At 33.3% G+C, this 24,260-nt stretch overlaps 1 protein-coding gene across 1 annotated transcript; it reads right to left on the minus strand.

Annotated features, from left to right (window-relative positions):
- Nucleotides 1-14,618: 14,618 nt before the first annotated feature.
- On the minus strand, nt 14,619-22,199 carry LOC112036063 (probable NAD(P)H dehydrogenase (quinone) FQR1-like 1). The gene is made up of 4 exons (XM_024068891.2): nt 22,081-22,199; nt 18,288-18,381; nt 17,625-17,887; nt 14,619-15,019 (listed from the first exon to the last, which is right to left on the minus strand). The coding sequence occupies exons 1-4, from the start codon at nt 22,101-22,103 to the stop codon at nt 14,788-14,790; spliced, it is 612 nt and encodes a 203-aa protein (XP_023924659.1). The 5' UTR covers nt 22,104-22,199; the 3' UTR covers nt 14,619-14,787.
- Between the last annotated feature and the right edge of the window lie 2,061 nt (nt 22,200-24,260).

Below are 24,260 nucleotides of genomic sequence, written 5' to 3' on the forward strand. Positions count from 1 at the left end.
AGCGAAAAACACTTAAATTTTTTTTTTAGGAATCTTAATTTCAAAGTGTTTCGCAACTTACCCTGGTGACTTACTAGCGACTTGATTCAGTTGCAAAAAATGCTTGTTTTATGTTTTAAAGACAGTTTTTAAAATTTTTTTAGTTTTTTCCTCAAATTTTTGTGACTGTTCATTGTTCTCCCCATTTCACTCCTTCAAACTCACAGTATTTCTCTTTGAAAATCCTCCATTTTAGCACCATTTCTTCTTAAATCTTCAAGAAAAAGGTATGGGTTTTCTCCTTATTACTTCATATTTCATGTTTTGAGCATTATTTTCTTGTTTTATGAATTGTCACTGTGTTTTTGAGATATTCTGTGTTCGAACATGTTTGTGCTTAAAATGTTGGGTTTGGGTGATTGGGAATGGCTGCTTTTGTTACTGTATACATTTGCTATCATAATTTAGTCTCATTGTGCTAGTCTTTGTTTTGAGTTTTGTCGTTTGATAGTTTTCACATCCTTTAGAAATATGGGTTTAGGGTTTTCTATGTTTCTCTGTGTATGTGAGTTTGGGTGTTTTCAAAAGGTCTGAGTTTTTGGATTATTTGTCTAATTATGCTGTGTTTTTAAGTATCCTTATCATGTGTGTGCTTCTATTTTGAAAATTTTATCATTTCATATTCTCTTAGACATGTCTCATAGACATATGCTCCTTTTTGCCTGAATATGGTTTCCATCGTCCATACTTAGCTATTTTATACTTGTTCTAGTTTGCATCTATACAGACTGAATTAGTTTGAGTTACTGTGTTCTTATTTGAGCTATCCTTCTTTGGTTCTCATTTATGCTTAGTTTGTGTGTTGACTTGACTTTATGTTACTCCCTTTTGCACCTAACTTGTTACTAATAGTTGTGTATTTCCACATATTGTGTTCTGCTCTTGTTGTGGCATTTTCTGCTTGATTACAGATGGCTCCCACACCTACAAAGAAGAAAACTGCTGCAAAGAAGGCTGACAAAAGGCTGAAAATGGACAATGATTTGTTTAGGTCTGTTCAACACTTTAAAAGATACTGAGATTCTTTCATGAAGGGAACAATTATATAGGAGAGGTTTGTGGATCTAAATGACTTAAAAGATACCTTCATTCTAGAATGCTTTGAAAGCAGAGGATGGAAGAAGTTACTAGGTGACATACCTGTTGTGTGTGAACCTTTAATAAGGGAATTTTATGCAAATGTGAACATAAGAGAGGATGAGCTGAACTGCTGTATTAGAGGACATGAGTTCACCATAGATGCTCATGATATTGATGAGGTTCTGGGGCTTAAGGGATTAAAGGATCATGAGTTTACCAACTACAAAGACAGGATGCTATCCTTAGACACTATTTAGGCTTGGATTGGTGGTGTTAAAGAAAAGAGATGTCTCAACACTACTGACTTTCCTGCTGACTTGAGGTGTTTGAACACCATCATGATGTTCAACTTGTATCCAATGAGGAAGCTGACTATACTGACTAATGCCAGAGCTATCTTCCTCATGGAGCTCAAGGAGAAAACTTTCATTGACATCAGCTCCCACATATTTGACACAATTGTGGAAGAGACCAGAACCACCTCCAAGCCCAAGCTAATCTTTCCTAGTTTTCTTATGAGATTGTTTAGAGCAAAAGGTGTTGCAATCCTTTAAGATATCAGTCAATTGGTGGTGTTAAAGAAAAGAGATGTCTCAACACTACTGACTTTCCTGCTGACTTGAGGTGTTTGAACACCATCATGATGTTCAACTTGTATCCAATGAGGAAGCTGACTATACTGACTAATGCCAGAGCTATCTTCCTCATGGAGCTCAAGGAGAAAACTTTCATTGACATCAGCTCCCACATATTTGACACAATTGTGGAAGAGACCAGAACCACCTCCAAGCCCAAGCTAATCTTTCCTAGTTTTCTTATGAGATTGTTTAGAGCAAAAGGTGTTGCAATCCTTTAAGATATCAGTCACATGGCTCCCCTATCAGCCATAAATAAGCTAACCCTCACAAGGATACAAGTCCGTCTTCCAGGTGATGATGAGGAGGGTGACCAAGGAGAAGGGGATCCTATGAAAACTGAAGCAGAAGCTATAGGACAATTAGTCACACCCAGAAGTAGAAGCAAGAGGAACAGAGCCTCAACCTCATCCGCTGCACCTCCAAATGCACTTTAGATCATCCTGGAGAGGATTGATGGACTCAGAGAAGTTTAGAATGAGCATACTAAAAGGATGGCAGCAATCCAAGATAAGCTCAACGTTCTTCTTGCCAAGTTTGACAATCTTAACTCCCAACAGTGACCCTTTGGCTATTCTAGTCAAAAAGGGGAGGAAATTTAATTCTTGAGGGGGCAGCTCTTAAGGGAGAGTGTCATTTTGAGGGGAAGCATGTTACAAACAGTGTTTTACTTTATGTTTAATGCTTTTTGATAACTATGGTTAATATGTTGTTTTTATGGTTTAAAATTCATGGTTTTGTTTATTTTTGAATCTTTGGTTTATTATTTAATTTTATGATGTTTATTCAGTGTTTATTTACTGTGTTTGTACACGTTGCTTTTGTAAGCTTTTAAGGTTTCTAGGTCTTTGTACCCATGCTATGTAGAGTTTGTACTTGATGGTAAATGTCATGCATTTTTCTTTCAGTACACCACTCTTGTGCCCTTGTAGGATCTTGTTCCTAGATGCACATATGTTTTGTGCATTAGTTGAGTGTTGGGCATACAAATGATACTTTGCAAATAAGCTTATTAGCTTGCATGTCCGGATGTTCATTCCTTGAGTGAATGAGCATTGTGATCACTAGTATATAGTGATTGTAGTTTTGGTCAAGTCATGGTTTATTGTTTTATTCCATTTTACTTGATCACATTGTGCTTGTTCCATATGTATTACAAGTTTTCTGCATACAATGAACTTATTGTGTTATTGTGTTTCAGGAGATTTTTTGGTCTTATGGTTCAAGAGCTTCACAAATTCTAGAGTTATGTGTGAGTGAGTTTTCCAACTGTTCCCAACTCACGCGTTAAGTCTAGAGTTTATTGCAGGGTTTTGTCGCGGAATAGCTAAAGGGGGAGATTATAAGATTGAATTTAATCAACCATCTCGTTGGCTTTATTTCGTGCCAATTTGCTTGTATTTCAGTACTTAGAAACCCTGTATTTAGGTGGGATTTATGTAAGAGTAGTGAGTGAGAGAGTGTGAAGAAATGCTCAAGATTGTGCAAGGATGCAGGGCTTCGCGGCTAGGACTCGCGGGTGACTCACGATTGGTAAGTAGCCAAATTCAGCACATGAGTGAAGCGTGCGAGAAGATGAACAGTCGCACCAGCTGGAGCACTACAGGACAAAAAGTCCAGCCTGGCCGTTCTGTTATCTCGCAGCTTGAACTCGCGACTCAGCTAAGTCGCGAGGCCAAGCCGCCAACCAGCTCTGTTTTGAAAAACTTGACTCTTTGTATTCTTATCTCACCCTAGTATAAATACCTCTCATACTCACGAAATGTAGAGAGCTTCTAGAGAGAATTTTGAGAGAGAAACCTTAGAGAAAAACAAGATTGATTCATCCACAATCTTCACATAGAGACTGTTCAAATTCCTCTACTCTCACCCTCTCCATTGATACATCCTTGAGAGGTTTTTGACCAAATCATTTTCTCACCATACTCACATCTATGAGAAGGTCTTTTGGTGCTAAGAGAAGCAATTTGGAAGGGACCAATGGTTATTAGTTGATACTATAGTTTATAGCGGAATCCAATAAGCTAGAAAAGACAAAAGTTTGGCGTAACCTCGTTGGAGCAAGAAGCATGGAGGGCTTAGGTACTTGGGTAGATTAGGCTTGGAGGGTCTATTACTGTTCATATATCCCAACTTCATTTTCTAGTGGATTATTGACAGCTTGGAGGGCGGCGGAGAGGTTTTATGCCGAGGGCTTCAGTTTCCTCTTCGATAACACATCGTTGTGTTGGCCTTATTTTTGCATCTCTCTTCCCTTAATCCTTACCATTTAATTTCTGTTGTGGATATGATTTTAATTGGTTTAGATTATTTATCAATTATGTTATAAGCTTGTTATCATTTTCCGCACATACATTGTTTGATATAAAGTTTGAATTGGTAATTTGTTGTTTGGGAGTCTAAACATTCATAGTGGTTTAAACGCTATTTGAACTTTCAAGTATGATTTAACATTGAGTTAGGTCATTTTTTATATACACCATTATCAGTTTCTTTAAGACATTCTCTACTCTCTTATGTGTGTGTTTAAAATACTTGGTATTAAAAAAAAAAAAAAACATTGAATGATAAGTAATATTAAAAAGATGAGATAACATAATACACTAATATGTTTAAAGTGAATCATCCGGTGAAAGTACATAATACCCTATGTAAATCTTACACGTAGCTACATAGCATAAATATGATGTGTAAGACCAAAATTTAAGGATATAATAAATTTTACATTTTTTGTGACAACTAAGATGATATATTGTGATTGGTATACTATAAAATGATGTCAATAGTAAATTTATCTGAAATTTATATTTTGTCAATTACTGATTATGTAAGTTTGTAACACTTTCTAACCTCACAAATAATAAAAGAGGTAAGGATTGATATGTAGAACAACTTTTTATTTGATTGATAATGATATAAAGGGAAGAAATTTGAGCCCTTTTCATCAAATTCAAACTTCCTTATGACATACAACATGCTCCATAATTATAGCTCCAAAAAACACACAGTAAAGTAAGAGGCAAAAATTGATTGCTTACATATTCGATTAAATTCATGGTGAGTTGCTTCTCAAAAAAATTAAAAAAAAAAATTCATGGTGAGTTTCTCTTCAACTACATATTCCATATCACTCTTCAAAATCTACTTTATCTGATATATCCCTAATCCTCGGGGAGTTATTATCTTAACCAAAATGCCTTTGTGGTTAAGGATAACTTGAGAAAGAAATCAATTCCCACCAAAAAAAAAAACTTTGTAGTAGTTAAAATCTATAACTAAACAAACACTTTAGAATCCAAAATGCTTGATTTGACCCAAAAAGAAAAAAAAAAAGAAAAAAAAAAAGAAAAACAAACAAACAAATATGAGTAGGATATTTGAAACGAAGGTTTGTTTTCTTATTCTTTTCACTTGCAGTGGTTAAGGAGGTTCTTTCGGAAATAAACCATGAGATTCAAAAGTAAGATCATGACACCAAGAAAATTCTTCATGCTAATCTCTTCGAAGAAGTGTTTATATGATTTGATTTGATGTCTATTATATAATTTTCATATTGACCTTAGACCATTTAATCTTTGAGCCACTTATTAAAGATTTGCTATTAAGATTTAAGAAAACAAGGTTGTTAAAACTGTTTATGTAGTTTGATTGCCAAAAAAAAAAAGAAAAACAAACAAACAAATATGAGTAGGATATTTGAAACGAAGGTTTGTTTTCTTATTCTTTTCACTTGCAGTGGTTAAGGAGGTTCTTTCGGAAATAAACCATGAGATTCAAAAGTAAGATCATGACACCAAGAAAATTCTTCATGCTAATCTCTTCGAAGAAGTGTTTATATGATTTGATTTGATGTCTATTATATAATTTTCATATTGACCTTAGACCATTTAATCTTTGAGCCACTTATTAAAGATTTGCTATTAAGATTTAAGAAAACAAGGTTGTTAAAACTGTTTATGTAGTTTGATTGCCCATTCGATTTAAGTTATGTCACATCCATAATGTGGCCCGCCAATTAATAGGTTCAGATGTAGATGTTAGTGGGCAACATGTGAGGAGGTATGGAGGGGAGGGTCCATAAAAGTAAAAGGGTTCTCATTTGGTAATTCGTAATTGCCCTCTATCCTAAAACTCAAAGGCTAGATTAGCTTACTTTTCAAGTAAATAGATTTATAATTATAACCACCCAATGAGTCAATCACAACCTCAAATTATGGTGTTTGGAATGTAGGTTCCCATAGCTATATTCGATCTTTTTTTTTTTTAATAAAACAAATTGATAATACAAAAAGGAAAAGTGATTTGAACCCCAATTCTAAGTTACAATTATAGTTGGCTTGTTGGCATTGAGTCATAAGGCTTTTGAAACAATCAAAAGAGGAGAAATTATTTGATTTAAAACCATGATTTTCATCAAGCTACTTGATATGCATTTAGAAACTAGATTTTCTCTTCCTTTTAGACTAAATAAAGACTCTTTAAAACTTTTTTTTTTTTTTTTAAATACGATAAAGTTTTAACTTATAATGTATGTTCCATGATAATTCATTTTATTACAAAACTAAGGGCCCGTTTGGATTGAATGAATAGAGAGGGGGGGTGGAGGAGAGTAGAGTAGAGTTAATTAAAAATAGGCTAATTTTGGGTTAATTCTACTTTACTCCCTTTCTCTTCCTCTCAATCTAAACGGACCATAAGATATTAATTAGTTTTTTTTGGTATAAGTGAGGTTTAAACCCTAGATCTTTTATTCAATAATTAAAGATTTTACCAATTAATAAGTTAACTGGAACTCATCTACTCAATGCTTAACTTATCAAGTATTGGATAAAAGAATTTCTAATTATCTCTAATAAATTCATATTAATGACCATGAGCCTACTACTACAAAAGTTTTGGCAAGTGGCACAATTTTAGGCAGAGACTTGAATCTTTCCCCAGATTCTCAAAAGATAAACGTTTATGGACACGCACAACAAAATTTTTCACAATCGTTAATGCGACAAATTGTTAAGGGCAAATTACAATTTATTTACCTGTGGTTTGGGCGAAATTTAAGTTGTCTACCTGTGGTTTAAAATCTCATGATAAAAGTGTTTCGCTGGATCCTTTTTTATCTTATTTGATCTTATATTTTTGTATTTTTGAAGGAGAAAGACATAAAAGTAGAATAAAACTAGATATTTAGCCATGTTTTTATCATAGATATGTTACGAAAATCTGACAAAACTAATCTCAAGTGAGTAAAATGTCAAATTTTAAACAATAGGTAAACAACTTAAATTTCGGTCAAATTACAAATGGGTAAACTATAATTTGCCCAATTGTTAATGATAAGTAAAAAAAATTTGATATTAATGGCCAACTGAAATAAATACCAGTAAAAGTTTGTTAATTTGTAAAAAATGTTAGATTTTTTGTGTATGTACTATGTTGTATTGCTCTACATAAAATGATTTTCATCCCTATGCTTCTTCTTAGTCGACTTCAAATGCGTAGTCACCATAGTATAATAATGGAGCCCGTAAAGATCCAAACACATTATGCTTGTTCAGAAGGCTCCAAATCTGGCCACCTGAATTTTAACCGCATTCCAAAATTACGGAAATGTGTTGGGATAGTAGAATTGATGCCCCACAGTCCCACACGAAGCTCCTGAAGAAAGCCGCCTTTCATGCCAATCTCTACTTTACTTAGTTCAGTTTCAGTTTCGTAGTTTTCGTTCTGTTCCAAAACGTGGTGTTCAATGATTTGAGTTTGAAGCACCTTTGTTTTTTGGTCATAGACTCAATAGGACAGACTAAGATCTATGCAAAATGAATTGTGAACAGTTTTAGCCAAACAAGTGGATACAATAACATTTCAGGTCCAATAGAATTCAGAAAGTACCTCTTGTTGAAGAATCTTTTATTCTTTTTCTTTTTTTTCTTTTTTTTCCCTAATAAATAGTCACGGATCACACACCCGTTAGGTGTGGATTTTGATATAGATTTATTTATCTGAATATTTTCACTTAATTGGTTTAGGGGACTTTTGGTTTATGCGTCGTTGTCAACTGTGTAGCCCACAATTTTGTTTTTTATTTTGTTTTCAATTTTTTTATTATTTCCTTCAATAATCATATTTTTTTTAATTTGATTTTTTTTTCCCTAAAGACATATTATTTAAATTCATTTTTTCTTTCTAATGGTCTTATTTTTTTTAATTCAAAAATTTTCCCCAATTTTATTTTTTGAAATTCAAATTTCTTCCGGTGGTCATATTTTATTTAACTCAAAATTTTCTCATCAGTGATATTTTTGAAAATTTGAACCCAGTGTTCACATTTATATACAGGACCTTCCTCTATAATTTTCATCCACTATTACCCAATTTCTCTTCCATTCATTCTTTATTTTCTCTTTATGGATTCTCTTTTTCCACTTGATAATCCTCTATTTGACTGCTCTTCTAAGGATGAGTTAGAACTTGCTTTAGCAATATAAAAGCATCTCCAATAGAGTAGGTAAAGCCAAAATATAGAAAATGAAACTAGAAAAAAAAAAAAAAGGAAAAATGAGCTCCAACAGTTTCTTTAAAACTCAAAAAGTTTTTTTTACTAATGAACAACAATTCTCCAAACCTAATATGCTACTGTTCATTAATAAAAGAATAAAACATAATAAAAAATTAGCAAAGAAATGAGTGGGGATGGAGTATAGGGATATGTGTGTTAAAAAATGAATAAATAATGAATGAAAAAAATAATATTTAAATGAAATAAAAAAAAAAAAAGATAAAAAATTTATTGAAAGATGTATTTTAAAAAGTAAATGTGTAAAAAATAAATATCACTCCAAATAATATAAAAATATAAAAAAACAGTTAGACTCTAAGGAAAAGGATTGAGAGGATCAATCACCTCATGGTACTATTCACTCACTCATGTTCATCTAAAGTAATCATTTACAAGCCCACAGAAAGCTTTTTCACGACTATTTTATTGAAACATCGGTGGAGTATCCTCCAAATGTATTTTGGAAGAAATTTCGAATAAATCTATTTTTTTAGCGAATCCATTTGAGGGTTAAAGCTTATAATCCGTACTTTATTTTACTTTTTTTAAAACAAGATGTTGGAAGGCTTAGGTTATCTTCATTCTAAAAGATGATTGTAGCACTCATAATGCTCTCCTATAGAGTAACAATAGACAATTGATTTGATGGATGGATTGGAGAAAACGTTGCATTAAAAAGCATTTAAAAAAAAATATAAAATGGCAATTTCAATATTTCTTTTGAAAGGTACTTGAGTAGGGGTCACCAAATAACAATGACATTGCAAGATTGTTAAAAATTTGCAAATCATAATTTTCAAGAATGTTATGGAGCATTGATTGTATGAATTGAAAATGGATGAATTTTTCTAGTGGGTGGAAAAGTTGGGATTTTGGTCATAGCCTAAAGCAACAATACTTTTGAAAGTCGTGACATCATATGACGTTTAGATGTTATACACAATTTTTTCAATGATATCAATGTTTTAGAATAGTTAACTATATTTTTTGAGATTGCTCATGTGTGTGCTGCTCTAATTAATTACTCAATAAACAATTATGCCTATTCCATGGGGGTACTATGTTGCAGAAGGTATGTATCAATTATGGGTAATAATCTTTAAAACAATTTCAACACGATAAGGGCTCAATCTATAAAATTTGCTACCACATAAGAGGAGACAAGGAAGGCTTTTATGAGTTCATTTGGAGTGCCCAAGCACTATTTACAACTGTGCATACAACTGCAAATTTTTTCCACCTTGAAACACTTGAGGAAAGTATTTATATGGCATGCATAATAGGATCATTGAAGATAAATGACATTCATACCCTGGAGCAAGTGTCTTCGATTATGAATTAATTGATAAAAGTTAGCTTGAACCGGCGTCACATGATAGTACACCTAAACCTATGGAGTTCATTCAACATCATCATTTCATTAGAGGTAGAGGAACTCATTCACAACTTCATGTGGATCTCGTCAAGCACATAGTACAACTACATAGCTAATGATTGAGACTTGTAATTAAATTTCTTAATTGTACATGTTAGTCTTCATGCTGCATATTTACTAGCTGGAAGCCAGAAAATGGTGAAGCGGAGACAATTTGGTTGGAAGATACTCCTCATGAATCTCTTGTTTCTCAAATTAGTAGATATAGGCCTGTTGTTTCAGCTGTGTAGTTTTTGTTATCCTGTGTTGACTCTGCTGTTACCTTTGTAATATTTTAATGAGTACCCAGACTTTGGCCTTTAAAAAAAAAAAAAAAAAAAAAAACTAGTCCAAAAAATCTTCTGACTGTTTCAAAACCTAAATAGATTCAAGTAACAAATTTACAAGATGGAAAAAAATCAATTGAGTCACACTTATTATAGCCAAAACCTCTTTCTACTTTTAGCTTTTGAAGACAAAACGCAAGTTTCTACAGAAACAAAAAGCCAATGAAATCATAGCCTTCTACATACAAGTTGACAATATTATTATTCATTGAACATATCTTTCACATCATATTCATCCATATACTACAAGTAAAAGAATCTTAATTCAAATGACTCCAATCAAAAAAGAGGAAAAAAAAAACATTTTTAGCCACAGACCAACTCATAGATTCAAATCTTGAGGTTCCGGACTTCCGGTTGAACCAAAGGGAACACCAATTCGTGGAACCCATTAAAGTAGGACAGAGTGCTTCTGTTGCGATGAAAAACCATTTTGAAGATGGCCTATTAATATCTCTGTTGTAACTTGTAAACCTTCAAGAGACACTATCTTATAATTGAACATTCAAATTCCTGTTTAAACAACAACTTCATACGTTAACTTCATACGTTAAAACTCTCTTTTAAAAAAAACCGCATATATACAGCCACTAACTAGAGTTAAACAATTGCACAAGCTTTGATGAAAGTATCCAAAGGCAGGGACGAAATTATTTTTAGGTACATAAATTTTGGACACCTATACAGCAATACTGATCAAACAAATAAGCTTTCGTCATCTATGGTCACATATTTCAATTTAATCATTATGTGTCTGAATATTAACAAGTTCTGACAAAGGTTGCAACTTTATGACTCGATTCTGAACTTTTAGAAAGTTTAGTGATGAGCAAAAAGTATTCCAACAAAACTTTGGGCGGTTAGAGATGCATTTTGTTTGCTAAAACACTTGGTCTGTCCCACTTGATTGTGGAACTTAATTGAGGTTGAATATCAGCTCTGATACACGTTAAATATGCTAAAATAAATATAAAATTAGATTAATAAAAGAAAGTACACAAGAATTATTTCATGGAATAAAACCTTTAGAGCTCTAGCTTTATTAAATAAGAGTATAGTACAAATTATGTATTACAATGAATCCAACATGAGTATATATAAAGTAGACTATAAATCCAGTGGTTAATAGACTTTTAGTATACAAATAAAAGACTTGACTTGTTGACAAAGTAGGATTGGGCTTAGACTTATACTAAACTTGTTTTGCATTTTCTAACCCATATTATCATTGCAACAAAAAAAAATAAAAATAAAAATAAATTGTCCTCTCTCTTGCTTTTGTTCTCATTCGCTTACCGGTGATCAAAGCAACCAACCAGCGTACCTATGAATACCACAACCGATGTAGCTAGGATTTAGATCCAACGGCACAGTGGTGGTTCACATTTTACTAACACCGACGATGTCAGGACGGCCCAAAAACCGCACAGAGTCACAGTGGCCACACCTAACCATGTTCAGCCCTACTCGTTCCTCTCATACAAGAAATCAAGCAATTTATTTCTTAGCAAAACCTTGAATGCATTCAAAACTTACTTTTTGTTCTACATTGAATACCCTCGTTGTAACTTAAAGCTTTGTTAGATTTTGACTTGTATAGCAATTTTGATCTTTTTGTCAATATTTGAAATGACTCTACTTTTTAGTATGTATAAATTATAATACTGTCTTATTAGCCCCAAAAAAAGTTGTTCAATACTTTTTAAGATGAAAATTAACTAAAAAGTATATTAGTTTGTTTGTTTGTTTCTTTTGTTTTTTGGCATAACTACTAAAGAAAGAAAAGAAAATTTAATGAGGGGGAAAATGCACAAAAAATTATATCTTGTTGAACCAAATTTATTTTCTTGCTCAAAAACCTTTTTTTGGATAGCTCAATAGTGGGGAGGGAGAAAATAAGGTTTTTTTTTTTATTTTTTTATTTTTATGAGAAAGTAAGGGTTTAAACCATATATATAAGACCCCACAAAGGATATCATTATAATTAGACTATCACTTGAACCCATCTAAGTCAAATTTTTTTTTCCCAAAATCTTATCTTCCTCGTTTGAACTTTGAAGTCTATTTAATTGTCTCGTCATTGCCATGAAAGATTGAAGAATGGCCCATCATCATGATTATTTCATCCATTGGAAAACTCTGCAGAAAAAACTTTGTCCTAGAATGTAGACTACTAGACTAGAACAAGTTGGTCTTAACTGGATACCACCCATTAGCATTGTCTACTTTGTTTTTTTGTTTTTTTGGTTTTTTTTTATATATTTTAATAATTGATATAAAAACTCATATAACGTGTTTATTGTAGACCTCTTATATTTTGAGGGAGAGACAATTATCGTTTAATCAGAAAAGCGAGGATTTTTCGTTTTTAGAATAAAGAACCTGAGCTCAATCAAAATCGAATACTCGTTGGTATATATGTGAAAGGAAAAGCTTATTTTGGTGTAACATTATAAAAAAAATCCTTGCATTATTTGCTTTTTGGGCAAAAATAAAAATGCCTTGCAAAGGAACACGTTAATATAAAGCGATAAGGCCCACCAAACCAAATTTTTTAGGAATATTGGGCTCACCATTTATTCTGGTCGACTTGAAATTTGGGCCACAATAAACTACTGTTGAATAATGAGGTTTATTTGTAAATGATTGATTTTTAAGACTCAAGTGATTCGTCATATAAAGATAATCTAAACTGAATTTTATATTTCAATCTTTGTGAAAAACTAACCTAATAAGAATTGTTATAGGTTCCAGTTAGCTCAACTAGTAAAATCTCTGATGGTTGTATAAGAGATCTGATGTTTAATCCCCGCCTATACCAAAAACCGATTAGTGTATTGGTCTGATGATAAAAGAACTATCATCAAGAGCAGACGCTTTAGGTTGAAACTCTTTAAAAAAAAAAAGTTGTCGATTTTTTTTTTTTTTTTTTTTCATTACAATAAACTAGTGTTGAATAATGAGGTTTATTTGTAAATGATTGATTTTTAAGACTCAAGTGATTCGTCATATAAAGATAATCTAAACTGAATTTTATATTTCAATCTTTGTGAAAAACTAACTTAATAAGAATTGTTATGGGTTCCAGTTAGCTCAACTAGTAAAATCTCTGATGGTTGTATAAGAGATCTGATGTTTAATCCCCGCCTATACCAAAAATCGATTAGTGTATTGGTCTGATGATAAAAGAGTTATCATCAAGAGCAGACGCTATAGGTTGAAACTCTTTAAAAAAAAAAGTTGTCGATTTTTTTTTTTTTTTTTTCATTTTCTTGAAACTTCCAAATCCCTTTCCGATATAGCCGTATATAATCTAACAATTCAATGAATCAATGAATCCATCTTGAGTTGGATTCTCATGGGACAATAGGCTGGGTACACTATTAATAATTTTAAAAATATATGTATTTTAAATTTGCTAGTATGATTAATTTTGGATTTTGAGGATTTTTTTTAGCAACTTTTTAGCTTGATTAATTTTGATATTTTGAAATTTAGTTTTATAAAAATGGAATACTAGGCTCAATTATGTAAATTTTATTTATTTATTGAATAATGAATCTAATTGGGTGCCCCTTTTTTTTTTTAATAGAAGAATTGGGTGCCTATTTGATACAACTTCTGTTTTCAGTTTATTTATTTATTTTTAAATAGGTTGTATAAAGAAAAAAAAAAGTAAGTTTTAAATGAGAATACGAGATATCAAACAAGTACTATATAGTTGAATGAAAATCTAATTTTCTTATGAGATTAGATCACCACCACCTCTTATTAAATTTTCCAATCCCATCTAATTTAATACAAATGTAAGACACGTGAGATTTAAAAACCAAATAAATGTAAGTGTTGCATATCGCTTAAAATTAGAGGGAAATGAAGGATTCAATTGGAAGGAATACCCCCAAATTGATGACCTGGCCCAATCCAATTGGGTTTGGTTGGTTTTAAGATTGGGTTGAGTATTTCTAAACTTAAAGGTTAGGTTGGGGAAGGGATTGGGGCAAAACAAATTTTCTGCGAAATGAAAAGGATGGATCATATGAGAGCTTGTAGTGGAGAATCAAAAACATCATTAAGACTAGTATATCCTTCCATCTAAAATCATTTGAGAATAAAACAAAAGGTTATCTATCACCTTCACATGGGCTAGTCATTTTGAGAATATTCTCAAACATCCATGTCAGTTATGGGCAACCAAATGTGATGCATTTAAAGATGCAAGGGACCCATAAATCCAACCCATATTTTCTGAGTACGAGGGAGAAAAAAAAAATTGGCATTATAAAATGTGGCTCATCTCCATCTTCAAATGCAAATGGGCAGATCTCATTTTGCTGCACTTCTTTTCAAACAGTAGTGGGATTTGGCATTTTTGGATTCTACATCTCGTAGTCAAAACATTAAAAAAATGTTGCAATAATAAGTTCTTTTCTTCTATGTTAGCCACAAAACTAAAATGCACAGTTGCATAAGCATATAGCATGGTCCAACAAGTTAATAAGAGAACTTGACTTTGCACATATTGGCCATACACACAACACATACTGTAAGGAAGGGAAATAACTTCTGAGATAAAATCAAATATAGTTTTATTACAAACAAGGCAAATGGAAGGGAAACTAATCAGCAAAGCACATAATTATAGTTTTAATACAACAAGGCAAATGAAAACAATTTCTGAGATGGGAAATGTTGTATATATGGTGAGGGATAAAATCAAGCTGTTCCCTTGAGTTTCTTTGAAATGCCAGCAAAATACTTTCCCTGGTGGAAAGCTAAGTCCAACTCTAGCTCAGAAGGCTGTCTTGATCCGTCCCCAGCATAGGTTCCTGCACCATATGGGGAGCCACCTCTCACCTTCTCCATCTCAAACATGCCAGCTCCAAATGTGTACCCAATAGGCACAAAAATCATTCCATGGTGAACAAGCTGAGTAATGGCTGTCAAGCTGCATAGTTTTCCAATAAAAAGCAATAGGACAACAATATGTTAACTTCTTAGTTAAGAGGTATTTTTCACAAAATTTTTGCACAACTGTTGATATGGTCAATTGTGAATCTGTGCTTGGTACATATTAACAATACGTAAAAATTAATAGATGTGAAACTTGTGAAATTAAAACTCACGGGGTAGTCTCTTGTCCACCTCCTTGTGATCCAGTGCTATAGAAAAGTCCTCCAGGCTTGCCTACAAGCTCTTGAGTTCTCCATTGCGATCCAGTTGAATCTATAAAGGCTTGAAATTGTGCAGCCATCGTTCCATATCTAGTTGGGAAACCGAAAAGTAAGCCATCAGCCTCAGCAAGCTCTCCAGGACTAATGACAGGTACATCACTCTTTGTTGGTGCTCCCAACTTCCCAAGAACTTCATCAGACAATGTCTCGGGTACCTGCAAGAGAGCCAGACATATTTCATCAAGTTAAGACATTCTAATTTTTGCAGAAGACAATACCGTTTCCATATTCTAATGTTTTCTGTTTTTCCCCAAGCCTATGTTTCTTGGTAGGCAAGCTACAGTGAAGAAACGTTGTTGAATAAGACAGTCCAATTCAATTCTTAGATGCTTTATAGAATTCATGCTAAAGAATTAAAACATATATATAGAGAATCAAATATATATGTGCAGATGCCCTTGCCAAATTAGGTACCGGTCAATAGCTATGTATATTCATTCAAATTGCAACAATTCTATGAACTGTAGTAGCCAATGTTCTCACTAAGAAATACTATTGAATTACACATCTTAACCAAAGAGCTCAAAAAAGCTAATGACTAAAAAGACAATCACACAATCTTGAAGCATAACAAGACAAGACATGAAATAAAAACCATTCCTATAAAGCATTTGGGAGTTTTTAAAACGGAGGATTAAATTGCTGTTCTCATAAGGGAACAGGTGAAGGAAAGGATTGAGAGCAAAGGACCTATATGTGGCAAGAACTAATCTCAATAATGATGAGTACAATTGAGATATGGGACCTCAAGCTCTAAAAAGAGGCATGGTCCTCCAATTTTCTTCCAGACATGATTTCAAAAGGTAGTTCAGGTTTCACAATCACAATTTTTTTATGAGATTAAATTTTATAAGAATGTGGTATAAAACTCATGTTTTATCCCTCCAATCCCAACATGCTACATTATCTTATCATATATTTAAGAATAAATACAATCACATACAATCAGTTCTAATACCCATATATAAATTCAACCAAATTGGGAATTTATTGAGATGTTATTAGGTGGGGTAAGATGCTTTGAATTTTAAGTAAAATGCTAACGTGACAATCACTTATTGAATGATGTAAAGCATGAGTTTTACACCCCATCCTTATAGAATTTAATCTCTTTTTTTTATTCATGTGTGGCTTCATAGCATAATGTAGTCATTTCACTTTAGGCAACCCTCTCTAGGAAATTATATGCTACATGAAGCATGAAAAATATTTGGGGCCTGTACTATAAATCTGTTTCTTTCGGTATTATTATTATTTTTTCATAATCAATAAAGATTCTTATTTAAAAGCACGCTGACCTCATCAAACTTTACAACCAAGGCTAACAAGGTGCAGGTACTTATGGTTGATTTCTTGTTAATTACATTCTGACTTTCTATATATTTCTTTTACCATTGGATATGATAAGATACAGTTTTTTTTTTTTTTTGGTATTATTTTTTTAGTAAACATTGGATATGATGCATTAAAGCTAAAGAAGAACAGCACTGCATCTGCATGTCTTGGTTACACTAAACAGTATCTTTGCCTTTTGATGTAATTAATAGAATTTAATTTGGCATTATACATGTTAAATTATGGATTGTTCCAAAAAATTAAGTTAGAAAATTGTGAATTTTTAATCATTTAAGCAACGTTTGGATTCAGATGAAAGCAGCGCGTTTTGAGTATGCGTTTCTTTTTTATTTTTTATTTTATTTTACCACAACACTTGACCACAGACTTGCTAGTGGATCCCATGCATTGTGCACAGGACCCACTACCATTTTCAACGTTCACACATTTCACTGAAATGGCACTATCAGTGGATCCCGTGCACTGTTCACGGGACCCACAAATATCTTTTTTCACCAAAACTTTAATTAAAAATAGGTCCCACGGCATTATTCACACATTTAAAAATTATTTTGTTACAGTATTTTCAGTTTTCAGCAAAATAAGTCGTATCCAAACGAACCCTTAATCATAATTCTAACACCCTTCTTCACGTATGAGTCTAAACTCTCTCCTTTATAAATAAAGCCCAACATATGAGATTTTTAACATTTTAAAATGAGAGGTAAAATTGGAGATAAGAATCAAACTTAAGATTTCCAGCTTTTATATCATGTTAAATTACCAATTCATTTAAAAATTTGGTAATTTAACTTTTGAGACAATAAGTAATATAACATGGTAAATTTAAATGATTAAATTTATCATTTTTCAATAGCTTATACTTTTGGGAGAATCGACAATTTAACATAACAAACTACAAAAAAGTTGTAAATTGTTTATTTAATTTGGCTTCTTCGTTTCTAACCCCCCCCCCCCACTCACGGGGTAGTCTCTTGTCCACCTCCTTGTGATCCAGTGCTATAGAAAAGTCCTCCAGGCTTGCCTACAAGCTCTTGAGTTCTCCATTGCGATCCAGTTGAATCTATAAAGGCTTGAAATTGTGCAGCCATCGTTCCATATCTAGTTGGGAAACCGAAAAGTAAGCCATCAGCCTCAGCAAGCTCTCCTGGGCTAATGACAGGTACATCACTCTTTGGTGGTGCTCCCAACTTCCCAAGAACTTCATCAGACAATGTCTCGGGTACCTGCAAGAGAGCCAGACATATTTCATCAAGTTAAGACATTCTAATTTTTGCAGAAGACAATACCGTTTCCATATTCTAATTTTTTCTGTTTTTCCCCAAGCCTATGTTTCTTGGTAGGCAAGCTACAATGAAGAAACGTTGTTGAATAAGACAGTCCAATTCAATTCTTAGATGCTTTATAGAATTCATGCTAAAGAATTAAAACATATATATAGAGAATCAAATATATATGTGCAGATGCCCTTGCCAAATTAGGTACCGGTCAATAGCTATGTATATTCATTCAAATTGCAACAATTCTATGAACAGTAGCCAATGTTCTCACTAAGAAATACTATTGAATTACACATCTTAACCAAAGAGTTCAAAAAAGCTAATGACTAAAAAGACAATCACACACCTGCCACAGTTTTGCTTCTACTCCTTCCACGGATTCAGCTCCTTTCTTTATCTGTTCAGCCAGCTTCTCAACATGTCCATAAGTAGAATAGTAACTGCACCATTCATCAGGAAAGTTTCAATTACATCACTCAGATTTATACTAGTGCAATACACTTAGAAAATTAATATAGTTATTTCCTAAGTCGTGGTCTTCAAACAACAACCATTCTTTGGTCTCAAAATTTTTGAGTCAGCTACAAAGAAAGCCAAATTTAAATTTACCTAGTTTCCAATAGTGATGAATTCATCTTGAAGCATGACAAGACAAGACATGAAATAAAAACCATTCCTATAAAGCATTTGGGAGTTTTAAAATGGAGGATTAAATTGCTGTTCTCATAAGGGAACAGGTGAAGGAAAGGATTGAGAGCAAAGGACCTATATGTGGCAAGAACTAATCTCAATAATGATGGGTACAATTGAGATATGGGACCTCAAGCTCTAAAAAGAGGCATGGTCCTCCAATTTTCTTCCAGACATGATTTCAAAAGGTAGTTCAGGTTTCACAATCACAATTTTTTTATGAGATTAAATTTTATAAGAATGTGGTATAAAACTCATGTTTTATCCCTCCAATCCCAACATGCTACATTATCTTATCATATATTTAAGAATAAATACAATCACATACAATCAATTCTAATACCCATATATAAATCCAACCAAATTGGGAATTTATTGAGATGTTATTAGGTGGGGTAAGATGCTTTGAATTTTAAGTAAAATGCTAACGTGACAATCACTTATTGAATGATGTAAAACATGAGTTTTACACCCCATCCTTATAGAATTTAATCTCTTTTTTTATTCATGTGTGGCTTCATAGCATAATCACTTTAGGCAACCCTCTCTAGGAAATTATATGCTACATGAAGCATGAAAAATATTTGGGGCCTGTACTATAAATCTGTTTCTTTCGGTATTATTATTTTTTTTTCATAATCAATAAAGAATCTTAGGGTCCGTTTGTTTCGGGTGAAAACGTTTTCAGGAAATGGTTTTACGGAAAATAGTGTGTTTGGTTGTTACTTCAAATTTGGTCAAACGGAAAATAATTTCCGGTTGACCGAAAATTATGCCAAAATCGGGTGAAAACGTTTTCAGTAGTTATTTTCACTTCAAATAAAATTTTCCGGAAAACTAACGAAGAGAACGAAGAGAGAGAGATAGAGAGAACGACCAAACTAACGAAGAGAACGAAGAGAGAGAGACAGAGAGAACGACCAGAGCAAGACGAACCCAGATCACGGCGAGCACGCGTTCACCCACGACGAACCCAGATCACGGCGAGCACAGACCCAGACCCATGAGCACGCGTTCACCCACGACGAACCCAGATCACGGCGAGCACGCCTTCACCCACGACGAACCCAGATCACGGCGAGCACGCCTTCACCCACGACGAACCCAGCTCACGGCGAGCACAGACCCAGACCCACGAGCACGCCTTCACCCACGACGAACCCAGAGCACGACGAACCCAAAGCTCGGCGAACCCAGACCCAGACCCACGAGCACGAGCACGAGCACGAGCACGAGCACGACGAACCCATCGCCTCCTCGAGCTCGCCGATTCACCCATCGCCTCCACGCTCTCTCATCCTCGATCTCTCAATTTGTTTTTTTTTTTTTAATTTGATTGTTGTTGTTGTTTTTTGTTTTGGATGAACTGATTATTGTTGCCGGAATTTTTTTGTTGTTGTTGGTGTTGTTGTTGTCGCCGGAGCCGGAATTTGTTGTTGTGATTGCCGAAATTTTTTGTTATTGTTGTCGTTGGTGTTGTTGTTGTCGCCAGAGCCGGAATTTGTTGTTGTTATTGCCGGAATTTTTTTTTGTTGTTGTTCTTGGTGTTGTTGTTGTTGCCGGAAAATGTGAAAAATTTTCCGGAAAATAGCATTTTCCTAACACATCCAAACACATGAAAATATTTTCCACAATAATTTTCATAATTCACCATTTGTTATTGTTGTCGTTGGTGTTGTTGTTGTCGCCAGAGCCGGAATTTGTTGTTGTTATTGCCGGAATTTTTTTTTGTTGTTGTTCTTGGTGTTGTTGTTGTTGCCGGAAAATGTGAAAAATTTTCCGGAAAATAGCATTTTCCTAACACATCCAAACACATGAAAATATTTTCCACAATAATTTTCATAATTCACCCAAACACTTCAAAATATTTTCCTTTTTCGGAAAATAGCATTTCCGGAAAATACATATTTTCCGGAAAACATTTTACACGAAACAAACACAGCCTTATTTAAAAGCACGCTGACCTCATCAAAATTTACAACCAAGGCTAACAAGGTGCAGGTACTTATGGTTGATTTCTTGTTAATTACATTCTGACTTTCTATATATTTCTTTTACCATTGGATATGATAAGATACAGTTTTTTTTTTTTTTTGGTATTATTTTTTTAGTAAACATTGGATATGATGCATTAAAGCTAAAGCAGAACAGCACTGCATCTGCATGTCTTGGTTACACTAAACAGTATCTTTGCCTTTTGATGTAATTAATAGAATTTAATTTGGCATTATACATGTTAAATTATGGATTGTTCCAAAAAATTAAGTTAGAAAATTGAGATTTTTTAATCATTTAAGCAACGTTTGGATTCAGATGAAAGCAGGGCGTTTTGAGTCTGTGTTTCTTTTTTATTTTTTTTAATTTTTTTATTTTACCACAAGCACTTGAACACAGACTTGCCAGTGGATCCCATACATTGTGCACAGGATCCACTACCATTTTCAATGTCCACACATTTCACTGAAATGGCACTATCAGTTGATCCCGTGCACTGTTCACGGGACCCACAAATATCTTTTTTCACCAAAACTTTAATTAAAAATGGGTCCCACGGCATTATTCATACATTTAAAAATTATTTTGTTACAATATTTTCAGTTTTCAGCAAAATAAGCCGTATCCAAACGGACCCTTAATCATAATTCTAACACCCTTCTTCACGTATGAGTCTAAACTCTCTCCTTTATAAATAAAGCCCAACATATGAGATTTTTAACATTTTAAAATGAGAGGTAAAATTGGAGATAAGAATCGAACTTAAGATTTCTAGCTTTTATACCATGTTAAATTACCAATTCATTTAAAAATTTGGTAATTTAACTTTTGAGACAATAATTAATATAACATGGTAAATTTAAATGATTAAATTTATCATTTTTCAATAGCTTATACTTTTGGGAGAATCGACAATTTAACATAACAAACTACAAAAAAGTTGTAAATTGTTTATTTAATTTGGCTTCTTCGTTTCTAAACCCCCCCCCCCCCCCCCCCAAAAAAAAATCAGGAATTCCTTATAGATTTCTACTGGTACAAAGGTGAAAATTTTTATCAATGCCAAACAAAGCCTTAAAATCTCTTTCTCAAGAAACCAAACAGACATTTAGGATATGAAAATAACATTCACAAAACTTGGACAAGATACAACATACAAATTTTGCCAATATCAAGAAAATCCAATCCGTTCTAATACAAAAATCCAGTCTGTTCGTTATTTTTTTATTTTTATTTTTTAAATCCAACTCATCATTTGAGTGTCGAGAGTTTTTATTTTCATTATATGAATTTTAATAGAGGGGTACTAATTAGTTAGGGACTAAAAAAATGATTGGCTTCTTCTATATATATATATATATGACCCAAATTTAGAAGCTGAACAACCAAAGCAGGAGAATGACATATGAACGTGTACAAGACAAACGAAACAAGTGAGAGAGAGAGGTGCTTACACAATATAAATTTTGGTAGCCATTAATCAATCAATGGAGTCTTTTAGTCTCTGTCTCTGTGTATGTGTTTCTGTCTGTGTGAAAATTTGTAGCGAAAGTTGCGAAGAATGAATGAATAGTTGACAAGGTAGAAGAACGTATAAGGCTTTTTATTTATATTGATGCACTAGAAGTTTTGCCAATTTAATTAGTCGTAGTCAATGACTCTATGCATATAAATAAATATAAATATAGGATTGTAAATTGCTGATGACTTGATGTCATGCATGATCATGTACCACATCATCATTTGAGTAAAGTAATTGTTGATGGCTTGATGTCATGCATTGATCATGTACCCCATCATCATTTCCTAGGAGCTACAGTATTATGGAAGTTGGAAGTTTCTAGTGCCAAAATTTTCAATAGCTGAAATATTCCATTTACAGAGAAAATTAATTAATGGTCAAGGGTGGCAAATAGACGGGTTGGGTTATAAATGGATTAGGTGTGTAATTACTTATTTATCCATTTATGACTCGTTTATATATAAATTAATTATTCATTACCCGCCTAACCCATTTAATTAGGAACCCATCCATTTAACCCATTTAATTAGTGAGCAATGAAATATTGTGAGAAAAAGAAATAGTGAGCAGTGAAATACTGTGAGAAAAATAAATCTAATAGGACAAAGAGAAAGTCTATCGAAGATAGTGATTCCACAGCCGCCGAGCTCTCTAAGTCCCAAGACTCCGTCATCGATGACGGCACCACCACCGTCGTCGTCATCTTCAGCGCTCTCCTCCGTCAGTGCCTCTCTCTGCTCTCCCACGATATTCACCCTATGGTTATTTCCGATTCTCTACATAAGGCTGCTCTCAAAGCCGTTGATGTCCTCACCGCCATGGCCGTCCCAATCGAGCTCTCTGATTGCGAGTCTCTCATCAAGGCCGCTTCCACTTCTCTCAATAGCAAGGTCATTAGTCAGTACTCTAGTCTTCTCGCTTCACTCGCTGTTAATTCCGTTCTCTCCGTAGTCGATCTGGCGAAACCCGATATCGTCGATCTCCGAGATATCAAGATCGTGAAGAAGCTCGGCGGTACCGTGACGATACCGACACTCTCGGAGACCTTTCCGTCCTTCCCGACGAAACCGTCTGTACTATTTTTGGTTTTGTGTTTGTTACTTTGTTTGGATGATGAGAAAACGTAGGAATTTTTTTTTTATTTGATTGAGGGCCAAATGTTTTGGGTTTTATTTATTTATTTATTTATTTTAAAATTTAGATGGGTTTAATGGTTATTAGTGGATTTATCCATTTATACCCATCTAATTAAATAACCAAATGGATCTTTACCTATTTAACCTAAATGTTCAAATGGGTTGGGTTAAGACTTATCCAAATAATGTGGGTAATGGGCGGGTTCATGGATATGGATAAAAATTGCCACCCCTTGGTTATTAATATAAAGTTTATCAGTTTCCATAAAGTTTGTTGACCATTCCATCTAGACTAATCCACGTATTGAACGAGATGGATTCCTAAGTAATAAATACTGAATTATTGGGTCTAAAAAAAAAAAATACTGAATTATTGTGTTAAAAGATGTACTACTTTTATAATATTTTCATAATAAATTATAAGTGGTTAATTATTATTAATTCAAATTTAAACTTAGTACTGAAATTACTTTTTTACCTTAATAATAACAATTAGTAATAACCTCTCATTTAGAATTTAGAGTAATGCTACCACCACAAACTATTTTACCACATTTTTATAAAATGTTGATGTGGCCAACCTCTTATTGGTTTTCATCTAGACCCACCATTAATATCACTTTTTCATTTACCAATAATTACTCACTACATCATCAGTTTGTAAAACTTTTTTGTAAAATAGTTTGTATCTCTAGAATTATTCTAGAATTTATTGTGAAAATATTATAAAAATGTTGTGGACATAGTATTTCTCTTGTCTTAAACGTTTAAATTAGTAGGAAATAGTAAATTTAATCTTTTAATTATTAAAAGAAATTTTCATTAAACACCTTCCTAGGATAGATGACAAATTTGCGTTAAAAATTATATATATATATATTGAGAACCAAATTATAAACTAAGAGTCTGTTTGTGTAGCGGCTGTAGCTGCGGCTGCTTTTTTTGAGATTGAGTGTTTTTGGGCTGGTACATGGCT

Source organism: Quercus suber, unplaced genomic scaffold, assembly GCF_002906115.3.
Source record: "Quercus suber isolate HL8 unplaced genomic scaffold, Cork oak 2.0 scaffold_938, whole genome shotgun sequence".
Classification (NCBI taxonomy): Eukaryota; Viridiplantae; Streptophyta; class Magnoliopsida; order Fagales; family Fagaceae; genus Quercus; species Quercus suber.

Coding starts and splice junctions, on each gene's coding strand:
- LOC112036063 (XM_024068891.2), bottom strand. CDS start 22,103: ATGGCTACCAAAATTTATATTGT. Junction 17,888..18,287: donor TAGAAGCAAAACTGTGGCAG/GTGTGTGATTGT, acceptor GCTCTCTTGCAG/GTACCCGAGACATTGTCTGA. Junction 15,020..17,624: donor GGTGGACAAGAGACTACCCC/GTGAGTGGGGGG, acceptor AAAACTATGCAG/CTTGACAGCCATTACTCAGC.